The sequence below is a fragment of the Sphaeramia orbicularis genome, chromosome 8 (assembly GCF_902148855.1).
Source record: "Sphaeramia orbicularis chromosome 8, fSphaOr1.1, whole genome shotgun sequence".
NCBI lineage: Eukaryota > Metazoa > Chordata > Actinopteri > Kurtiformes > Apogonidae > Sphaeramia > Sphaeramia orbicularis.
Window position 1 is genome coordinate 35203407 of NC_043964.1, and position 16026 is coordinate 35219432.

Sequence of the window (16026 nt, forward strand, 5' to 3'; positions counted from 1 at the left end):
ATAACAGTGTGGTTTAACTATTTTTAAGAATGTATGTGAATTCCTTCCCAACCACTACTTTCCTGCGTTAATGTCCATTTTGACTGTAGGTAAGTAAAATTTATAGCTGATCTGTTGCAGCAAGATTCTTACCCTGACTTATTTGACAAAGGATGTGGCATGCGGAGATGTGTACTTTGTCCTACAAGGCTAGAAACATAAAAAACAGGTAGACGACTCCAGGCATGTACACATAAATACATACGTGCAAGTCAGCAGAGTGTGTCACTGTATTGTTCATGTTGAATAACAGACCTGGAATGTGACAATGGTGTGACAGGGCACTCTGAAACGTTACAATAAGCCTATTTATCGGCAGAATAGAAAAATCTGTTCCCAGTGCGATGCAGCTTTCGAGCATTTTCAGACATTTGCAGCATTTCATAAATAAAGGAGTTGTGTTTCCTATTTTAACGCTCAAAGACCTAAACAGACATCAATGACCAAAAGCATGTACTGACCCAAAATGTTTAATAACTTCAGAACCGCTAATCCTATCAATACAATTAAATAATTCAGGTAAAATATATCTTAGCTTTTCAGCGGCATCAGATATGATCCATTTGGACATTCAGAGGCTTCATATTGAACATGGAAATACAAGCATCTTCTGGAATAGCAATTTATCAATAACACCCCTGTAGTTTATGGTTGTAGATGCTTGATTTTACATTCAGTCAATGATATTTTGTTAGAAACTTTTGCTTCAGTTTTTATAACAACCTTTCAAATTACTCTAAGGTTTTATGAACATCTACAGTCATGGAAAAAATTATTAGACCACCCTTGTTTTCTTCAATTTCTTGTTCATTTTAATGCCTGGTACAACTACAGGTACATTTGTTTGGACAAATATAATGATGACAAAAATAGCTCATAAGACTTTAATTTCAGAGCTGATATCTATCCATTTTCCATGGTTTTCTTGATAATAACCAAAATCACTTCAGTTCTTACATCTACAGCTATGGCGTACTGCCAAAAACAGTGCTTTTAGACATTTTTATGTTTTCTTTTCTGTCTTAGTCACATGAGTTAGTACTTGATTGCATAACCATTGTTTTTGATGACTTTTGATGGTCAAATCATTTTTTCCGTCACTGTAAATGTACAGTGAATTCAATGTGAAAATGCTTGCTTTTCAACAATGTCAAGGATAAAATACACAGTGTGAAATCACACAGGAAATGTGATCTATATAGAAAAATCCATTTGGAAGTCACCACAAAAATATTTCTAGGTCTTTATGGGTTAAAATATACAACCGCATACCTCTGTGATCAAATTCCTGCTTTAAGACATAGGCACTTCAATATAAAGCAATGTTGTTTTTTTATTAAACTTCTAAGCAGGAATTAGTGGAGATCTTCTTGTCAAAGACTTCAGAAATGCTTCTGGTTTATGAGACCACGTTGAGACATGTTATTAAGGAAGAGCGGTATGTTGTACAGCAGGAAAAGCAAGTTCATATGCAACAGAGTACTGAGTTTTCCCACAACTCTGGAGCTGCTTTTTCCAACTCTTCATGATGAGAGTACAACTTAAATCATTTTGAGTTCTTTCAACAAGCACTCTATAAGTTTATTGTTCTTACAATGTAAACTGGCTAAAAACATCCACAGTAGCAGAGCACAGAAGGAAAAACAGAACAAAGAGTTGTAACAGTATCAGGAAATTTTATTTAATTATATGTATATAATTCTGTTTCTTTGTTAATCGTTTAATTCATAATACCCATAGAATATACAGACTATAACCCTCAATAACTCATATCTCTTTGACAATCTACTAATATCTTCTTTTAAAATAATTCCTCATATCTTGGTGGGGGGAAAAAAAAAACAAAGAAAATGTATCAGAAAGTCTGAAAACACTGCCTATAATAATCACGCCCATAAGAGAAATAAGGAATACAAATAAAAACATCCTAATAATAATTAAAAAAAGATACAACTTTGACTCCCTTTTATGTAAAAAAAAAGAAAAAAAAAAAAAAAGAAAAATACAAGTCACCAGTAGAACAACAATAGCAATAATAACAGCCATTTTAAAACAATATCTGGAAATAGGCCTTTAGACTCAGAGATACTGAATGTATGAATGTACGTGGTGCGTTTAAGTGCAAGTTTTCACAAACACACAGATACAGAGAGACTGTGTGTGCGTCAGGAGGATCGCAAACGTGGTCCTCTTGGTTCGTTCCCATGGTTACCCAGTGAGATGTTTGGTCTGGTGGCAGGTTGGAGGAAAAGCAAGCGGGGCCTGGTTGATGTGTTTTTGTTGGTCAAATAAGAAAAATAACAAAACACACAACAGTCCCGCAGATGTAAAGCAAAAGTAACATCTGGGAGAATGCCCAAGCTGTAAGGAAACTCATCCCAAACACACATGAATGAGATAGAAAGAGTCTTGGCTTTATGTTACTGATGAGCAGATACACAAATACTTTTACACTGACATAAATTACTGCAGACAATCCAAAAAAAGCATACATACACACACAGCAGGTAAAACTTAAAGCTGAGCAAGACAAGGAAGGGAAAACAACACCCAACAATCTCGAAGGGGGGGGGCAGAGCGTGGCTGGAGAGACAAAGTGCAGGCGTGCTGATTGAATCATGTGATTGGCTCCCTGACTGCCGCCACTCGCAGCTCCTTCTGGTAGTTTTTTCCCCCCCGAGGAGGGAGGCGGGAAATTGAAAGCGGCAGCACGGTCAAAAATATGGGTTAGAGGGTTTTCATGGATCCAAATAAGCAGAAAAGGGTAGGAGGAAGGAAGAGGATGAGGAAGAGGTGGAGGCAGCCCTTTGAGTTAAGCGTGGTGAGAGTTGGGAGGGATGAATGACGGAGGGAATTTCACCACATGCATCGAGGAAAAAAAAAAAAAAAAAAAAAAAAAAAAGAGCCTCACACCAATCCTTGTGATGGTGAGAGAGTGCTGGCTATGGCTTCTGGAGAACAACCAATTACTTGGCTCAGTGAGAGGAAAAGCAAACAAACAAACAAAAATGACTGGAAGGTGTAAGATTGCTGCTAGAGGTTGATGTGGGGTCTTTAAGCCTGCCCTGAGAGGATCCAGTGCATGTGTTGTTGGTCCATTTACGGGCTTTACTCCACTGGTCCCAGAGCGACAGGCAAAATTTAGTGCAGACTGACTGAGCTGGTGGTGTCCCACAGAGCAGCAAATATTACAGTCGTAAGAGAGGAGGAGGGAGCAACAGGGAGCGAGGAGGGGAGGAGGCAGCGGGAAATAACACGCATACATGCAAACACAAGCAGCCATCACCAGATCACCCATGTTACAGAATAAACACTTGAGAAAGAGTACACAGGCAACAGGAAGAAGGAGGAGCCCAAAAAAGAAAGCAGGCAGAGAGGGGCAAACTGGGATATGTACAGCTATGAGGTCAATGAGTGGGATTAACTGTACAGGACTTGGACAATCCACTGTTTTGTTGCTGCTTTTTCAGTGACACAGTTGTCTCAGTAGTTGTAGTAAAACATGCTGTTCTTGTAAGGGTTCTGCTGTATTCCATCTTGTACAGATGATGCACGGTAGGAAAGAGGCGGCTGATGCTGGGACAGTCCCAGTGTCAACCAGGCCCCATTTTCCAGACTATGATGTATTCAGTGAAAGGAATGCAAATTTAGGAATGTAATACAAACAATGGATGGGCTATTTGAGGTTAAGATTTGATTTAAAGGGGGATTTTACACAACAAAATATTATAGTGTGCCCAGTAAAAGCATGTCACATTTGCAAACAGGCGTTATTTGCGCTGCTCGTCCCAGTGTAAACCAGGTAGAGTTGCTCATGTTCTCAAGTCCGATTCTCGCATGTGCTGCTGATTTAAGTGCCACGAGAAAGGATTACAGTTACCATGGCACTGGGAATGTTCTGGAAAATAGGACTTAGGTATCACTATGGAAATATCTGAATGAATATTAAGTTTTTCTGGTGCAATTTTCTTTCACTTTCAAGATTTGTTCATGTATAACTTCCTCAAAATTAGCATTTATCTGCCCTTATACGAATGTATATAATGTATTCACGGTCTAATTGTCAAACAAGCCGTACTCCATAGTTGCTCCCCAGCCAAGTTCCTTGCTTCTCTCTGCCACTTTGGTAAATTTCAGGAATGCATGCATTCATATGAACGTCATACACATTTTTTTTGTTTTTTTTTTTAGAAAAAAAAAAAAGGAGCTACAACAAAGAAACCTATAAACCTGCCAACATGCCAGTAAAAACATTAAATGTCTGTCTCAAAATCAAGTGTTCAAAAATGACTTGCAAATATAAACCCCAAAACATACAAAACACGACTCTGAACTGATCCGAAACACTCCAACAACGGTGTACAAACTGAAACTGCGACAAGCACACATAAAAAGAAAAAAAAAAAGCCTTTATATTTTTGTATATACATACACACTCCCAATTACCATCCCTGTTCTTTTAGCCCTCGATTTTTTTTTTCCAGGTTGTAATTTACACGGAGCAAGACAAGAGAGTTATGGTGTCGGTTAATACAGTAGTATGCGTTTATATGAGAAGGAGCGACAGGCAGATGAACGGATCAGCAACAGGTGAAGAGGAGATGAAGAAGATCAGGACATGAGAGGAGAGGCGAGTTACTGCAGGTAGGACAGGATATTAAAGTGGGAAAAACGAGAAAACACGTGTGCGGCAAGAGGGTTCGAGAGTCCAACATGGACAGAAGTGAAACGGTATGACAGACTCTACCACCCCACTCAGCCACAAAAAAAGGTTAAACTTAGCTCTCTTGCAGTAGAAATGGAAAGATAAGCAGTTAAATGTTCATATGTCTTGTTTTCTCTTTTTCTTGGTTTCTTGAAGATGCATTTTTCTTTTGTTTTTAGCATGTTGTTTGGGGTCATCTTGTTCCAAGCCTCTTTGTGGCTTTGTCACTTTCTAGGGCTGGAAAAGAAAAAGAAATGTGGTTAGAAAAGCCAGAAGGCTCACCTAAAGTAAACACCGACACACAATTGAGCTTCTATTTCCCCTTTTAAGACAGACAAAATTTACAACCTTTTCCATGACTTTTCAAAGGACAGATGATGTAATTTTTTTATAACAGTACACAAGTTTAAACTACATGAATATGTTAGGTAAATTAAATGGCAGCCTTTTTCACTCTCTAATTAGCATTTTTTTCACATTCACTTACAAATACTACGAAAGATTGTAAATAATATGAATTTAAAAAATGTTTTTAGTCAAATAATGGTAACAAAAAGCTACCCCAGTAACTAAACCCTTCACAAACACTGAGGTCAACTCCATTTTTAATACCATATTTACTCAAATAAAACCTGGGAGTCAATTACAAGACAGGTCTCTAATAACTGTTGGTGTAAAAGTCGGCAAAAATAAAAGCCAGTCCAGTCCAATACAGGCTGGGTAAAAAAAAAAAAAAAAAAAATCCTAACTGTCTGGTACCATGTAAGCACAATGTACATTTCAACCAGATTAATTTCAAAACTTGCATTATTTTCAGCAATATAATCCAGATGTTTAACATTTTGTGGTTCTAGATAATTTGTCTGAAGTAGTATTGTCTGGTTTAAGTCACTGCAGGTGTGTGTCTTATTTTTATTCAGTGAACCCGACATTTGTAGAAACTTACAAGCATCCCAGGAAGGCGACGTTTACATAACTTTACCCTGAGCAGCTTCAATGGCAGCATGCTGCTCCTAATGTGTGTGTGCTATGTGGAAACATTAATGCTAGGTATTGAGTGTATAACTATTAAAGGAGTGATATTTCGCTTTTTTAAATGGAATTATGCATTTTAAAACATTTCCCCGTGGTCTACATAAACTGTAAATGCTACACTTGGGTCTGAATTCTTCATTAATTCAACTCCACAGGTCCATCTTCAACCCCATTTCTAACCGACACGAGAAAGGTCGTTTTGAGCGCTGGCCCTTTAAATGCACATGAGCCACTTCACACCCCACCCCCTCCAGGTTGTTGGCTGTGCTGCTCTGTCCCGTTCAACCAACAACTCAACATTTTAGGTAATCGGCTCAAAGTTTGGACATATTTTCAGTTTTTACTACAACCGCTGCTGCTGACAAACAATTATGGCGTATTCTGAGAAATGTTCATCGGAAGTCTTGACCTTATATGCGCAAATGCTGTGACTTAACTAATTATAGATGTAACAAATTAAGTAGGAATTAAAACAGGCTGTAGAAATCCACTTGATTTTTGCGAAAATGAATATAAAGATAGCTTTGCAGCACCTGGAGGGTTCAAATTCAAACTTTTGGAACTATTAGGGTCCAAATACACAAATAAAGGTATCAGAGACTAATAAAAGTGGGTTTAGCTAAATATGACCCCTTTAAACTGGTAAAGTGGATTGGTAAACTGCAGAGACAGAATTTCCCTATGAAGATAATAAAGCGAGTTAACATTTATGATAAAAAGCCCTATTAAGCAAGGAATGTTTGTTGAAGGTTTTCATCCACTGAAACACCAGAGGACTTTTGAAAGAGCAAAGGAAGTATTGAGTTTGTACAAATATACACTGCAGTACTTTAAACTCAGCAAACAGGGTATGATTAAACAAGGTTTTGTACTAAATATGACCATTGCTCCTTAATAAACCAGAGGAAATTAGACATAAAGGCCTGACTCCACTACAGATCTAATGAGTTGGTTGTCCTCAGCTTCTAAACTAATAAGGTGTTTTCTCTGGTTTTGTGATTTTCTTTACAGACAAAATTTGGGGATACAAACTCACCCGAAGTGGTATGCTTCAAATCTTATGCTTAGCTCAAAAATGCAGATTTATGCATCAATATAAGGAACCACCCCTTTGTGCAAATAATTTATGTCTCCTAAAATAATAGAATGCATTTCACTGAAATGTTAGATTTTAAAACTCATCAGAATTTCACATTTTATCAAGACATTCTGCAGTCTTGGCTGTATATCCAGATTTATTTAGAGACTTAGCCTTATTTTTAATATTTAAAAATTATGTCTAATTCATCTTATTTTCTCATTATTATTATTATTATTATTATTATTATTATTATTATTATTATTATTATTATTATATTAGTTTCTTTCATCTTTATTATATATTTACAGTAAAAGTTAGTTTAAGGGTGCAGTGGAGGTTAAAAACTCAAATGAGTGACCCAAATCATCCACTGCCATCATCTACTGCAGCAAACCACAGTCAAATGCCCCAGCAAAGCAAAGAGGATCAGAAAAACAGATATGATCACTGGGTCCTTCCTGTATTTACTTTCAATGCTTTAAAGCTGCCATGTTTTCTCCCCACTTCATAGCATAGCGTGGTTGAGATAACGCAGTGAAACCAGCATTGCCATCATCTCACATTTAAGTGCTAATGTCATAACATCTAACAAGTACATTCAAGGGCCTCAAAAACACATTTACATTCTTAATATCGCTATAAATGTGAGAGAGCTGCAGAGAAGGCTTTAAAGAACTACATAAATAGTCTATGCTTCACTGACATCTAGTGGTCTCAATCCCAACAACCTCTCTTCAAAGCTCTACTTAAAAAAAACAAATGTGACTTTGGGTAAAACAGAGTAAATGACAAGCAGATATTAGTAAGGGGTTGGATTTTTTTTTTTTTTTTAGGCTGCAGTTTTGTCAGTTTAAGACCTGTCTGTATGCTCAGTCAATACTTAATTATACAAAGCCCACAAAGGCAGATTTTCACGTACCTGTGTGTCTCAGGAGCCCTGGTAGTTGTCTTGGAAACGAGCCGTTTCCTCGAAGATCAGTTCCTTCAGCTTCTCCTTGGGAAGGTCATCCAGTTCCATGGAGAAAGTGAAAGGCTCCTCTGCTACTGGCTGCACACACAAACACACAATTTTAAGAAGGAATAGAACCAGGAACATAATTTGAGAAGAAAGCTTTAGTGATAAAATCAGAAATGTGCTGCGGCAAATGTTACTTTCAGAAAGGCTGAATGCATTTCTCTGAGACAATTCCATTCTGTTAAATTTTTTCAAGTCTGACCAATTTTAGATGACGATTTTGTGTCATTCTTTCAAAAAGCTACAACTGAAATCATACAAAAATCTCAAAAGAAAGTGATACATGTTTGAATACAGAGATATGTTTTTGTTTTTGCGCTGGGTAGCTTTAGTTTTATCTGATTTAACTTTGCTAGTTTGTTCAAACTGTGTGTTAAGCAGGACGTGTCGGATTATAATGTTGTTCAGCATATTTTGGTGAAGAACTTCCATGTCAATAACATGCTCTGAGTGTATGTGCCTGTGATGTAACAGTCTGTGTTGTGCACATCAAATGAAAGAGTGTCCAAATTTGACTTATACAGAATCATAGATCTATCTTTGACTGATCAAGGCCAATAAACAAACTGAAAACTGCTGATTTCAGACAAAGGTCAATTAATCAGTCTCTGCCTGCTGCTGCTGATGTCTGAAAAGTATCCAGAACTTAATTAGGACATAAACACAGAAGCTTTATGTGGAAAAGTTATGACATTCATTCCAATGACCATGATTAAAAACAGCATTGGGTTTTCTCATTGGTCCAGTGGTCCATTACATGTCATTCACTTCTCCATTTGCTTTTGGTTTGCTTCTATTGTCTACCATCCAATAAAAGCACAAAAAACCAAATAGGTAGATAAACAAAACAAGAAAAGTATTGACAAGTGTAGTAATAGCATCTTTGTTTTCATGTCTGTGCTTATATGAAGTAAAATGTCATTATGTTCTTTGCTCTCTCTCCCTCACACTGGAGGAAACTCCACGCTAATAGCATTCCAACAACTAAGAGGCTTTCAGGCGCAGAGCGATACAACTCCTTGTCTAGAAACAACATGCCCACTGTTGGCTTAGTTGTAATGCTGTAAATATTTGCTGGCACAGCAGTCATGAAGGCATGCCTTTACATTTGAAATATATCCTTAAAACAAATCATTTTCTGTGCTTTACCTCATCCGTGGGGTCGTAGTACTGCTCCAGGTAAGGATGAGCCAGGGCCTCCTCGACGGTGATGCGTTTGATGGGGTTAAAGGTCAACATGCGGCCTAGCAGGTCCAGAGCTGTGCAACATGAAATTAAAGCTCAGATTAGTTCAGTCACCAAGTTATCAACTAATCTACTAATCTAAAATAAAACATTTTGGAGACTAAAAATATTACTCTTATTATTGCAAAAATGTCTCATTTCTCCCACCTTTTTACACCATCATATTAACATAATGATACCTTTTGAGTCTGCCTTGACGAAAAGCTTTTCCCAGGGGATCTTGGGTTTTTCAGGCAAGGACTGCAGGTAATTCCGTGCCTTCATGTTGATGATGCAGTTCAGATCCTCTTGACATGGAGAGCCAAGGACACCTGCACAGAAGAGAAAATTCTATTTCAGAAAGTGCACTCAAAATCAGTTTAGGGAAAGATGTGAATTTTAAAACCTATAAAGGCTCTGAGCGGCAATAACAAGTGCATATTTATATCAACACAGGATGTGAGGTCTCACCCAGTATGTGGTTGAGCTGGTCCAAGTAATGTTTCCCAGGGAAGATGGGCTTGTTGGACAACATCTCAGCCAGGATACAGCCCACTGACCAGATATCAATGGACTTCGAGTAACCCTGTGACACAAACACATAGAGCCATTGAACAAACTGACACATCTACTCAGTCAAATTCAAATTCAACATCAACAACATCAATGCATACACACTCCTACCTTTGAGTTGAGCATGATTTCTGGAGCCCTGTACCAACGTGTAGCCACGTATTCAGTCAGGAAACCTGTGTGGTCGTGCTCAGGGTCAGCTATCCGTGCCAGGCCGAAGTCACAGATCTGAGGAAGACACAGAAGGTCAGAGATGTCAGCCTGTCCACCGGTCACACTTTGTTGTGTGTCCTTACGATCCATCCAAAATCCCATACTATATACACAAAATTTACTTTAATGTCTTGCATGCTTTTGTGTAAATAACAGTAGAGTGCATCTTTCTGGAAGCACTGCTCAGGGTGCGAGTACAAAGCACTTCCTAAAAGCTTCTCTGTCAGCTGAGGGCACGTAACCTAGGTAACCTGTCGATCTCACCTCTATCGCTGAGTGTAATACTGCTGAGTACCAGTTACTGGGCTGTCATTGCATTGTGGGATATTTATGCTGGTGTCTGCTTGCATACTGCACTCTTTACATGGAACTGGTATGCAAATCACATACCATTTACGTTTACTACTGTCCACTATTATCATTTCAAACATGCTACATAATCTCACATACTGTTTTATCCTACTAATTTACACATTAGTATGGAATTTCGAACACTGCTTCATATCACAATAATATCTAGCATTAAAAAAAAAAAAAAAAAAAAGGATTTAGTACATCAAATTCAAAGTGCCAAAAATACCACATTGCATCTTGCGTACCTGGTTGCATCTTGCAGTTTGAAAGCCAGCATGCTTTTCTGGCTATTCCTACTCACACACACACACACACACACACACACTCCTCTGTGCAGCTGAAAATTTGTCATATTAGCTGAGTAAGCTACCAGGAGTGTGAAGATGTGGCTGCATTCCATATTAATTTCCTAACTTGTTATTGTAAATATTGCACTATGGACTGCAATGGATATAGGTTTAAGCAAGTCAAAGTTCAAGGCACACTGTTACAATGAAATATTGTGTCCTAAACATATGCACAGCACACCATTTGGGCAACTACTGAACATACTAAAAAGAAAACGCCTGCTGCCTCTGTCAAATATGTAATTTAAACGACATACGAGTAACGTCTTATATTTTTTTTCATCTTCATTGGAGTGATGTAATTGTCAAACATCAATATCATGCACAATAAAGTTGTGGGGTTTTTATTTTCAAATTAGTGCTTCAAATTAACATAGCATAGCAAGAGTAACAGGGATTTATACAAAAGATAGGTATGATTTTGCCCTGGAATGGAATGTCACAGAGCCACCGCAACATGTGCTGCCTTTGTTCTTTCCTCTGACCACATGATCAGCTAATCCAGGGATTGATCATTGGCTGCCCACAGTTCACAAGTGTGCTCTAAGGCAAAGAGCAAACAGGACCCCGAGGGATTTTTCCACCGGAAAGTCACCGGCAGCGACAGCCCACAGGTGTTTAGAACTGCAAATATTTCACATACATCCTTCAGTTTGCATCTGAATTGCATAGATTTTCATGACATAAGGCCTCAAAAATATCAGTTCCTGTATATGCAATGTTAATTTTTCTTGCCATCTTTAACTGCTGGTTAATATGCTCTGGACTTTAAGTCTGATGTGTTCTGTTACAGGGGTGTAAATGTCTGTCGCATAAAAAGTGTCATTTTAGCTTCTGCCATGACAAGTGAGGAGAAGCCTGGGTCAATCCATCACCCATATCCAACATTCCTGAGATTCTTTCTCCATTTTGGTGGGAGTTAGTGTAACACACTATTTATACCACTATTTAATAGACACTGCGTTCTACTTAAAGTGCTTTCTGTTAACTTGAAATAAGCATTTTATATTGATGTGCTGTGTAAATATAAACAAATAACATTGTTTCAACTGCTTTCCCACAAAACTGTAGCTGCCATGTTTAAGATCTGCCACATATCCAAAAGTAATACACTGGCTGCAGAAACAACAGACAGTGTTGCTTAGCGCTCCTCAGCAGAGGAGGTAAATGTTCAAATGGGCACCCACCTTGAGGTCGCAGGTGGTGTTGATGAGCAGGTTGGAGGGCTTGAGGTCACGGTGCAACACGTTGGCTGAGTGAATGTACTTGAGACCTCTCAGGATCTGGTAGAGGAAGTAGCACACATGGTCGTTGCTCAGTCTCTGGCTCTTCAGCAGCTTGTACAAGTCTGTCTCCATCAGAGTCTGCACGATGTAACTGGAAGGGCGCTTGGGTCAAGGATGACAGCAGCAGATATCGTATCCAGTGACACCGGGAGAAACTGAAAGCCTGTTCTGACAGGGTTCTCATCAGAGCTGCTGAATCATACTTCCTAATGTGCTTAAAACCAGTTTAAAGGAGCACCATTCATTGTGTTCTATAAACAAATGAGACTGCGTCAGCTATTGTACAAATTGTACATATAAATACTGTCTCAGAAGCAGCAAACAGACTTTCTATCAGTTTTTATATCACGAACAAACCACAGGGAACCTTATAGGCATTGGCTAATGTACACTTTCCATAAGACATATTGACCATTTGTTTTATATAAAGACAAAGTGCAAAACAAGAAGGCAGTACCCAACTTCTGCACTGGCAAGAATAATAGAAATGTCATTTAGCAGAAGTTGCAACACTATTAATTTGTACATTTTTTCTGATGCCATTTAAACTATATATCAAAAATGCGAGTTATGATAACAAATAATGTTGTGCATTTGTGCAGATAATTCATCCTTATGATGATGGACTTTCCTGTAGCACCACCAATACCTTGAAATTTAGTTAAAGTCCTATAAAACTAATTCATGAATTGGCATGAAATTTGGTTGAAACTAAGGGCTAGGTGATATGGCCAAAAAAAGTTGTCACACTCAGTAACATCTGTACGTTACTCAATATTGATAATCATAATAAATGTCAAGTTTAAAGGAAGATTTACAGTCCCACGTGAAAGCTGAAATAATCAAATGGCTCTTCTTTGAGGTCAGACCTTGACAAGCACTTGTCAAACAGCGATGAAAAATATGTACTGCAATAATAATAATCTTAATGTAAAAATGTATTGCCCTGCTCTAGTATGGATTACCATGATCTCCTAAGGATGACCTGTAATCATTTCGGTGAGCGATATTTCAGTTTATCAGGATGGTAAAAGCTGAAGCTGCTAAACATCAACACATTAATCCACAAACTGATGAGAGCTACTACTGTTCCTGAAATGAATAGAAGAAGTTATCACAATAATAAAAACAAACTTCTGTATGTAAACAGATAAAAGCACAGGGACATCATACATTCCCTTTGCATTTTTTCAGTGGACAAAGCAGCTTTTCACAGAAACACTGGGCAGGGCAGCAGTCACTAACAGCAACTGACTGACCGGCTGTGTCTACAGTCCACTGCTACAGTGCTGCCCTGCACCCCACTGTTTCCGAGAAACACAGGACAGACCTGAGTAACTGGGCCAAATGGGAACAAGCGGAAAAATCAAAATTAGCCAAATGCCTCGAATTGTCCTTTTTTTGTAATGTGAAAAAACCAAACCTCAGAGTGCAGCTGATGTTCAGCAGTCCCACTGAACAAATGATGACATGACAAGATTTGCCACTAGTTCATTAAATGAATTAGGTGCATCTCATGCAAATAACTTTAAAGTTTATACAGACTGCAAAATTTAGCTTGTAAAACTTTGTTCAGCCACATGTGTAAAGGGCATCATCAATTTAGCAGCAGGTTTTCCCTCACTTCAAAGTTTCCCAATGAGCTTGGCAAGAAATAAAAAGTAAAACTGTCTAACAGAGTCTTTCAAATTAATACGCTTAAACTTAAATAATGATAAAAACATACATAAATCGCCATCATATTAGGTACAGTGACATAAATTAATCATTTCCTCTCTGGACCCTGCCCTGCCACGAAGTTTTATGAAAATCGACCTGATAGTGTTGTTTTAGTAATGATATCAGAAATGGAAACATAACTATAAGAGGCATTAGAATGAAGAGCATGCAGACAAATGCAGTCCCCTCTTATAAAACACTTAAGGATACACATCTCTCATGTTGTCAATGTGCCGTGCCCTGAGAATGTCGTTGATGCCGATGATATTCTCATGGTGGAAACGCAGCAGGATCTTGATTTCCCTCAGTGTGCGCTGGCAGTACGTCTGGTGCTCAAAGGGGCTGATTTTTTTGATGGCTACACGCTGGTTTGTTAAGTTGTCCAGCGCTGAGCTGAATAGGGTGAATGAGGAAAGAAGCACAAAACAGGGCTCAGATTACATACCGCACAATTCATACACAACGATGATATCAGAAACTGAGCTGACATAAGCTCTCACAGGGCGTTGCAGACTGTGTCTGCTGCCAAGATGCACACATGAATATGTTTTTGCTGTGGAGAAGAAAAGATGAGGGCTTGAGTACAGGTGCAGTAACATAGTGCTCCAAGTGTAGAGAACATGTAGAATGTATGCGTTTCCTATGAACCTTCTTTGCTTACTGTTAAACTCTTGTGGCTGAGATTTTACAGAAACCTGTCAAACCTTAGTGGGTAAAAGGTGAGGGGGATAAACTCACATGCTCAAATCACATTAGTACACATTATGTCCACTTGAATTATGATCCCCAGCTCTGAAGCTAAATATGTGATTAAACTGGTTTTCCTTCACTGTACCAACCAGTGGGTGGTGACACTGTTTGTAAACACCAATTGCTGCAACAGTCCAATCACATGGCCATGATGACACAAAAACAAAATAGCACTATGCTCTCACACTTCTGTTCAGAGAGGACAGTGAACTACACGGGCAAAAATGGATGTGTGGGACCATCCACTTCCCACATACACAGATTTGATCAGTTCACACCTTATGCACGATAGACTTGGCATTGATATCAAGTGCAGTACTGTTGCTTAACATGTCCACACAAGACTGTTGATGACATACAGAGATAACACAAGGCCTGTACCACTGACAAATCCCGCTTGCATCCTCTGCAGCAGCCTTGGCTGCAGGCTGACTGTTTGCTATTTTTTTTCTATTAGAATGTGATGAATGAAAGACTGATGCAGGATGCTTTAAAACCGATTCTACTGATTACTTACTTAGCTATTTGCGGTCAACTGCTGCCTGCAAAAGATTTCTCTCCGGATAGCAAACTACGTCCTGCGCAATCACCTCCCGATCTTGTTTCCTGTAAAGCTCATAGCCACGCCTGTAGCTTTGTCAGCTAACCTGCTAACCACAATCTGATGTACCTTAGCTTCAATAATGTCTAAATGTTAATAACTTCTCAAAAAACGGACACTGTCACTGCTTTCGTAGACAGCTCGTGTTGAATTCAACAGATTAGCTGGCTAACGTTCGCTTTCACAGCTTATGTTAGCTAGCATTTTGATTTACGGTAACAAAACAGAGACGAGAAGCACAACTCACCAAACCATTCCGTACGCCCCCTCTCCGATATAAGACAGGTTTGTGTAACGGGGCCCCACGTCAAAAATCTGGCCTTTCACAGACTCGGACCCGCACTTAGGTCCCGTAGCTCCGGGCGCTCCATCATGCGCAACAGTGCCAGCCGCCTCAGCAGCAGCAGCGCTGTTGGAGCCTGCGGCCCCGACCGCTGCAGTGCTGCTCGAATCCGCCATTCTTCCTCTCCGAAGCGCTCCTGCTCTGTCACTGTGCTCCGCCGAGGGACCTCCGTCGTTCTCAACACGGTGTACCGTCTGTCCGAGGCTTCAATTGATGTGATTGTTTGGTTGTCGGTGCAGAGTGGGTCCAGGCCCTCCGTCTCTACTACAGGAGAATAAAGTGGATTTCGTGCGCGAGCGCGGATTTGGTCTCAGCACCGAGCGTAAATGCGCGTGCCAAACTACGGTACCAGAAATGCGTTAGATAATATCACGAGGCCGACTTGTTCGGGCGGAGTTACCTCACTGGGCGGCATTTTAAACCACCGGCACCGCCTCTTTGGCTTTACTGTTGTACCGAAACAAGCGAAATCTGTAAAATAAACATGCAGGGGCCATGAGTGGGCGTGCCGAAGTATGTGCCATGTTGCCTGAAATGACATGAAAAAATACTCCACAAAAACATAATTCTAACTATTTTCTGTCATTATCCACTCCCATTTTGATATATAGTCTTCACCTGGTGGCAACATCTTATTTCTGAGTAATGTCAGACCGCTGCTGCAAGTGAGATGAATCTACATGTGCACGGACTTTACTGTAAATCACGATCCACGAAAAAAGCGACGCACGCACACACACA

The 16026-nt window shown here is 39.3% G+C and overlaps 1 protein-coding gene across 1 annotated transcript; it reads right to left on the minus strand.

Moving 5' to 3' along the window:
• Positions 1 to 1354: 1354 nt before the first annotated feature.
• On the minus strand, positions 1355 to 15625 carry mapk3 (mitogen-activated protein kinase 3). The gene is made up of 9 exons (XM_030140952.1): positions 15190 to 15625; positions 13802 to 13984; positions 11774 to 11963; positions 9784 to 9900; positions 9571 to 9685; positions 9300 to 9431; positions 9025 to 9134; positions 7780 to 7908; positions 1355 to 4981 (listed from the first exon to the last, which is right to left on the minus strand). The coding sequence occupies exons 1-8, from the start codon at positions 15399 to 15401 to the stop codon at positions 7789 to 7791; spliced, it is 1179 nt and encodes a 392-aa protein (XP_029996812.1). The 5' UTR covers positions 15402 to 15625; the 3' UTR covers positions 1355 to 4981; positions 7780 to 7788.
• Between the last annotated feature and the right edge of the window lie 401 nt (positions 15626 to 16026).

What these genes read in the sequence shown, in the direction of transcription:
- mapk3 (XM_030140952.1), bottom strand. Translation starts at nt 15,401, where the DNA reads ATGGCGGATTCGAGCAGCACTGCAGCGGTCGGGGCCGCAGGCTCCAAC. An exon ending in ACACCACCTGCGACCTCAAG is followed by an intron (nt 9,901 to 11,773) that starts GTGGGTGCCCAT and finishes TGTCTTCCTCAG; the next exon opens with ATCTGTGACTTCGGCCTGGC. An exon ending in AAATCATGCTCAACTCAAAG is followed by an intron (nt 9,686 to 9,783) that starts GTAGGAGTGTGT and finishes TTTGTGTCACAG; the next exon opens with GGTTACTCGAAGTCCATTGA.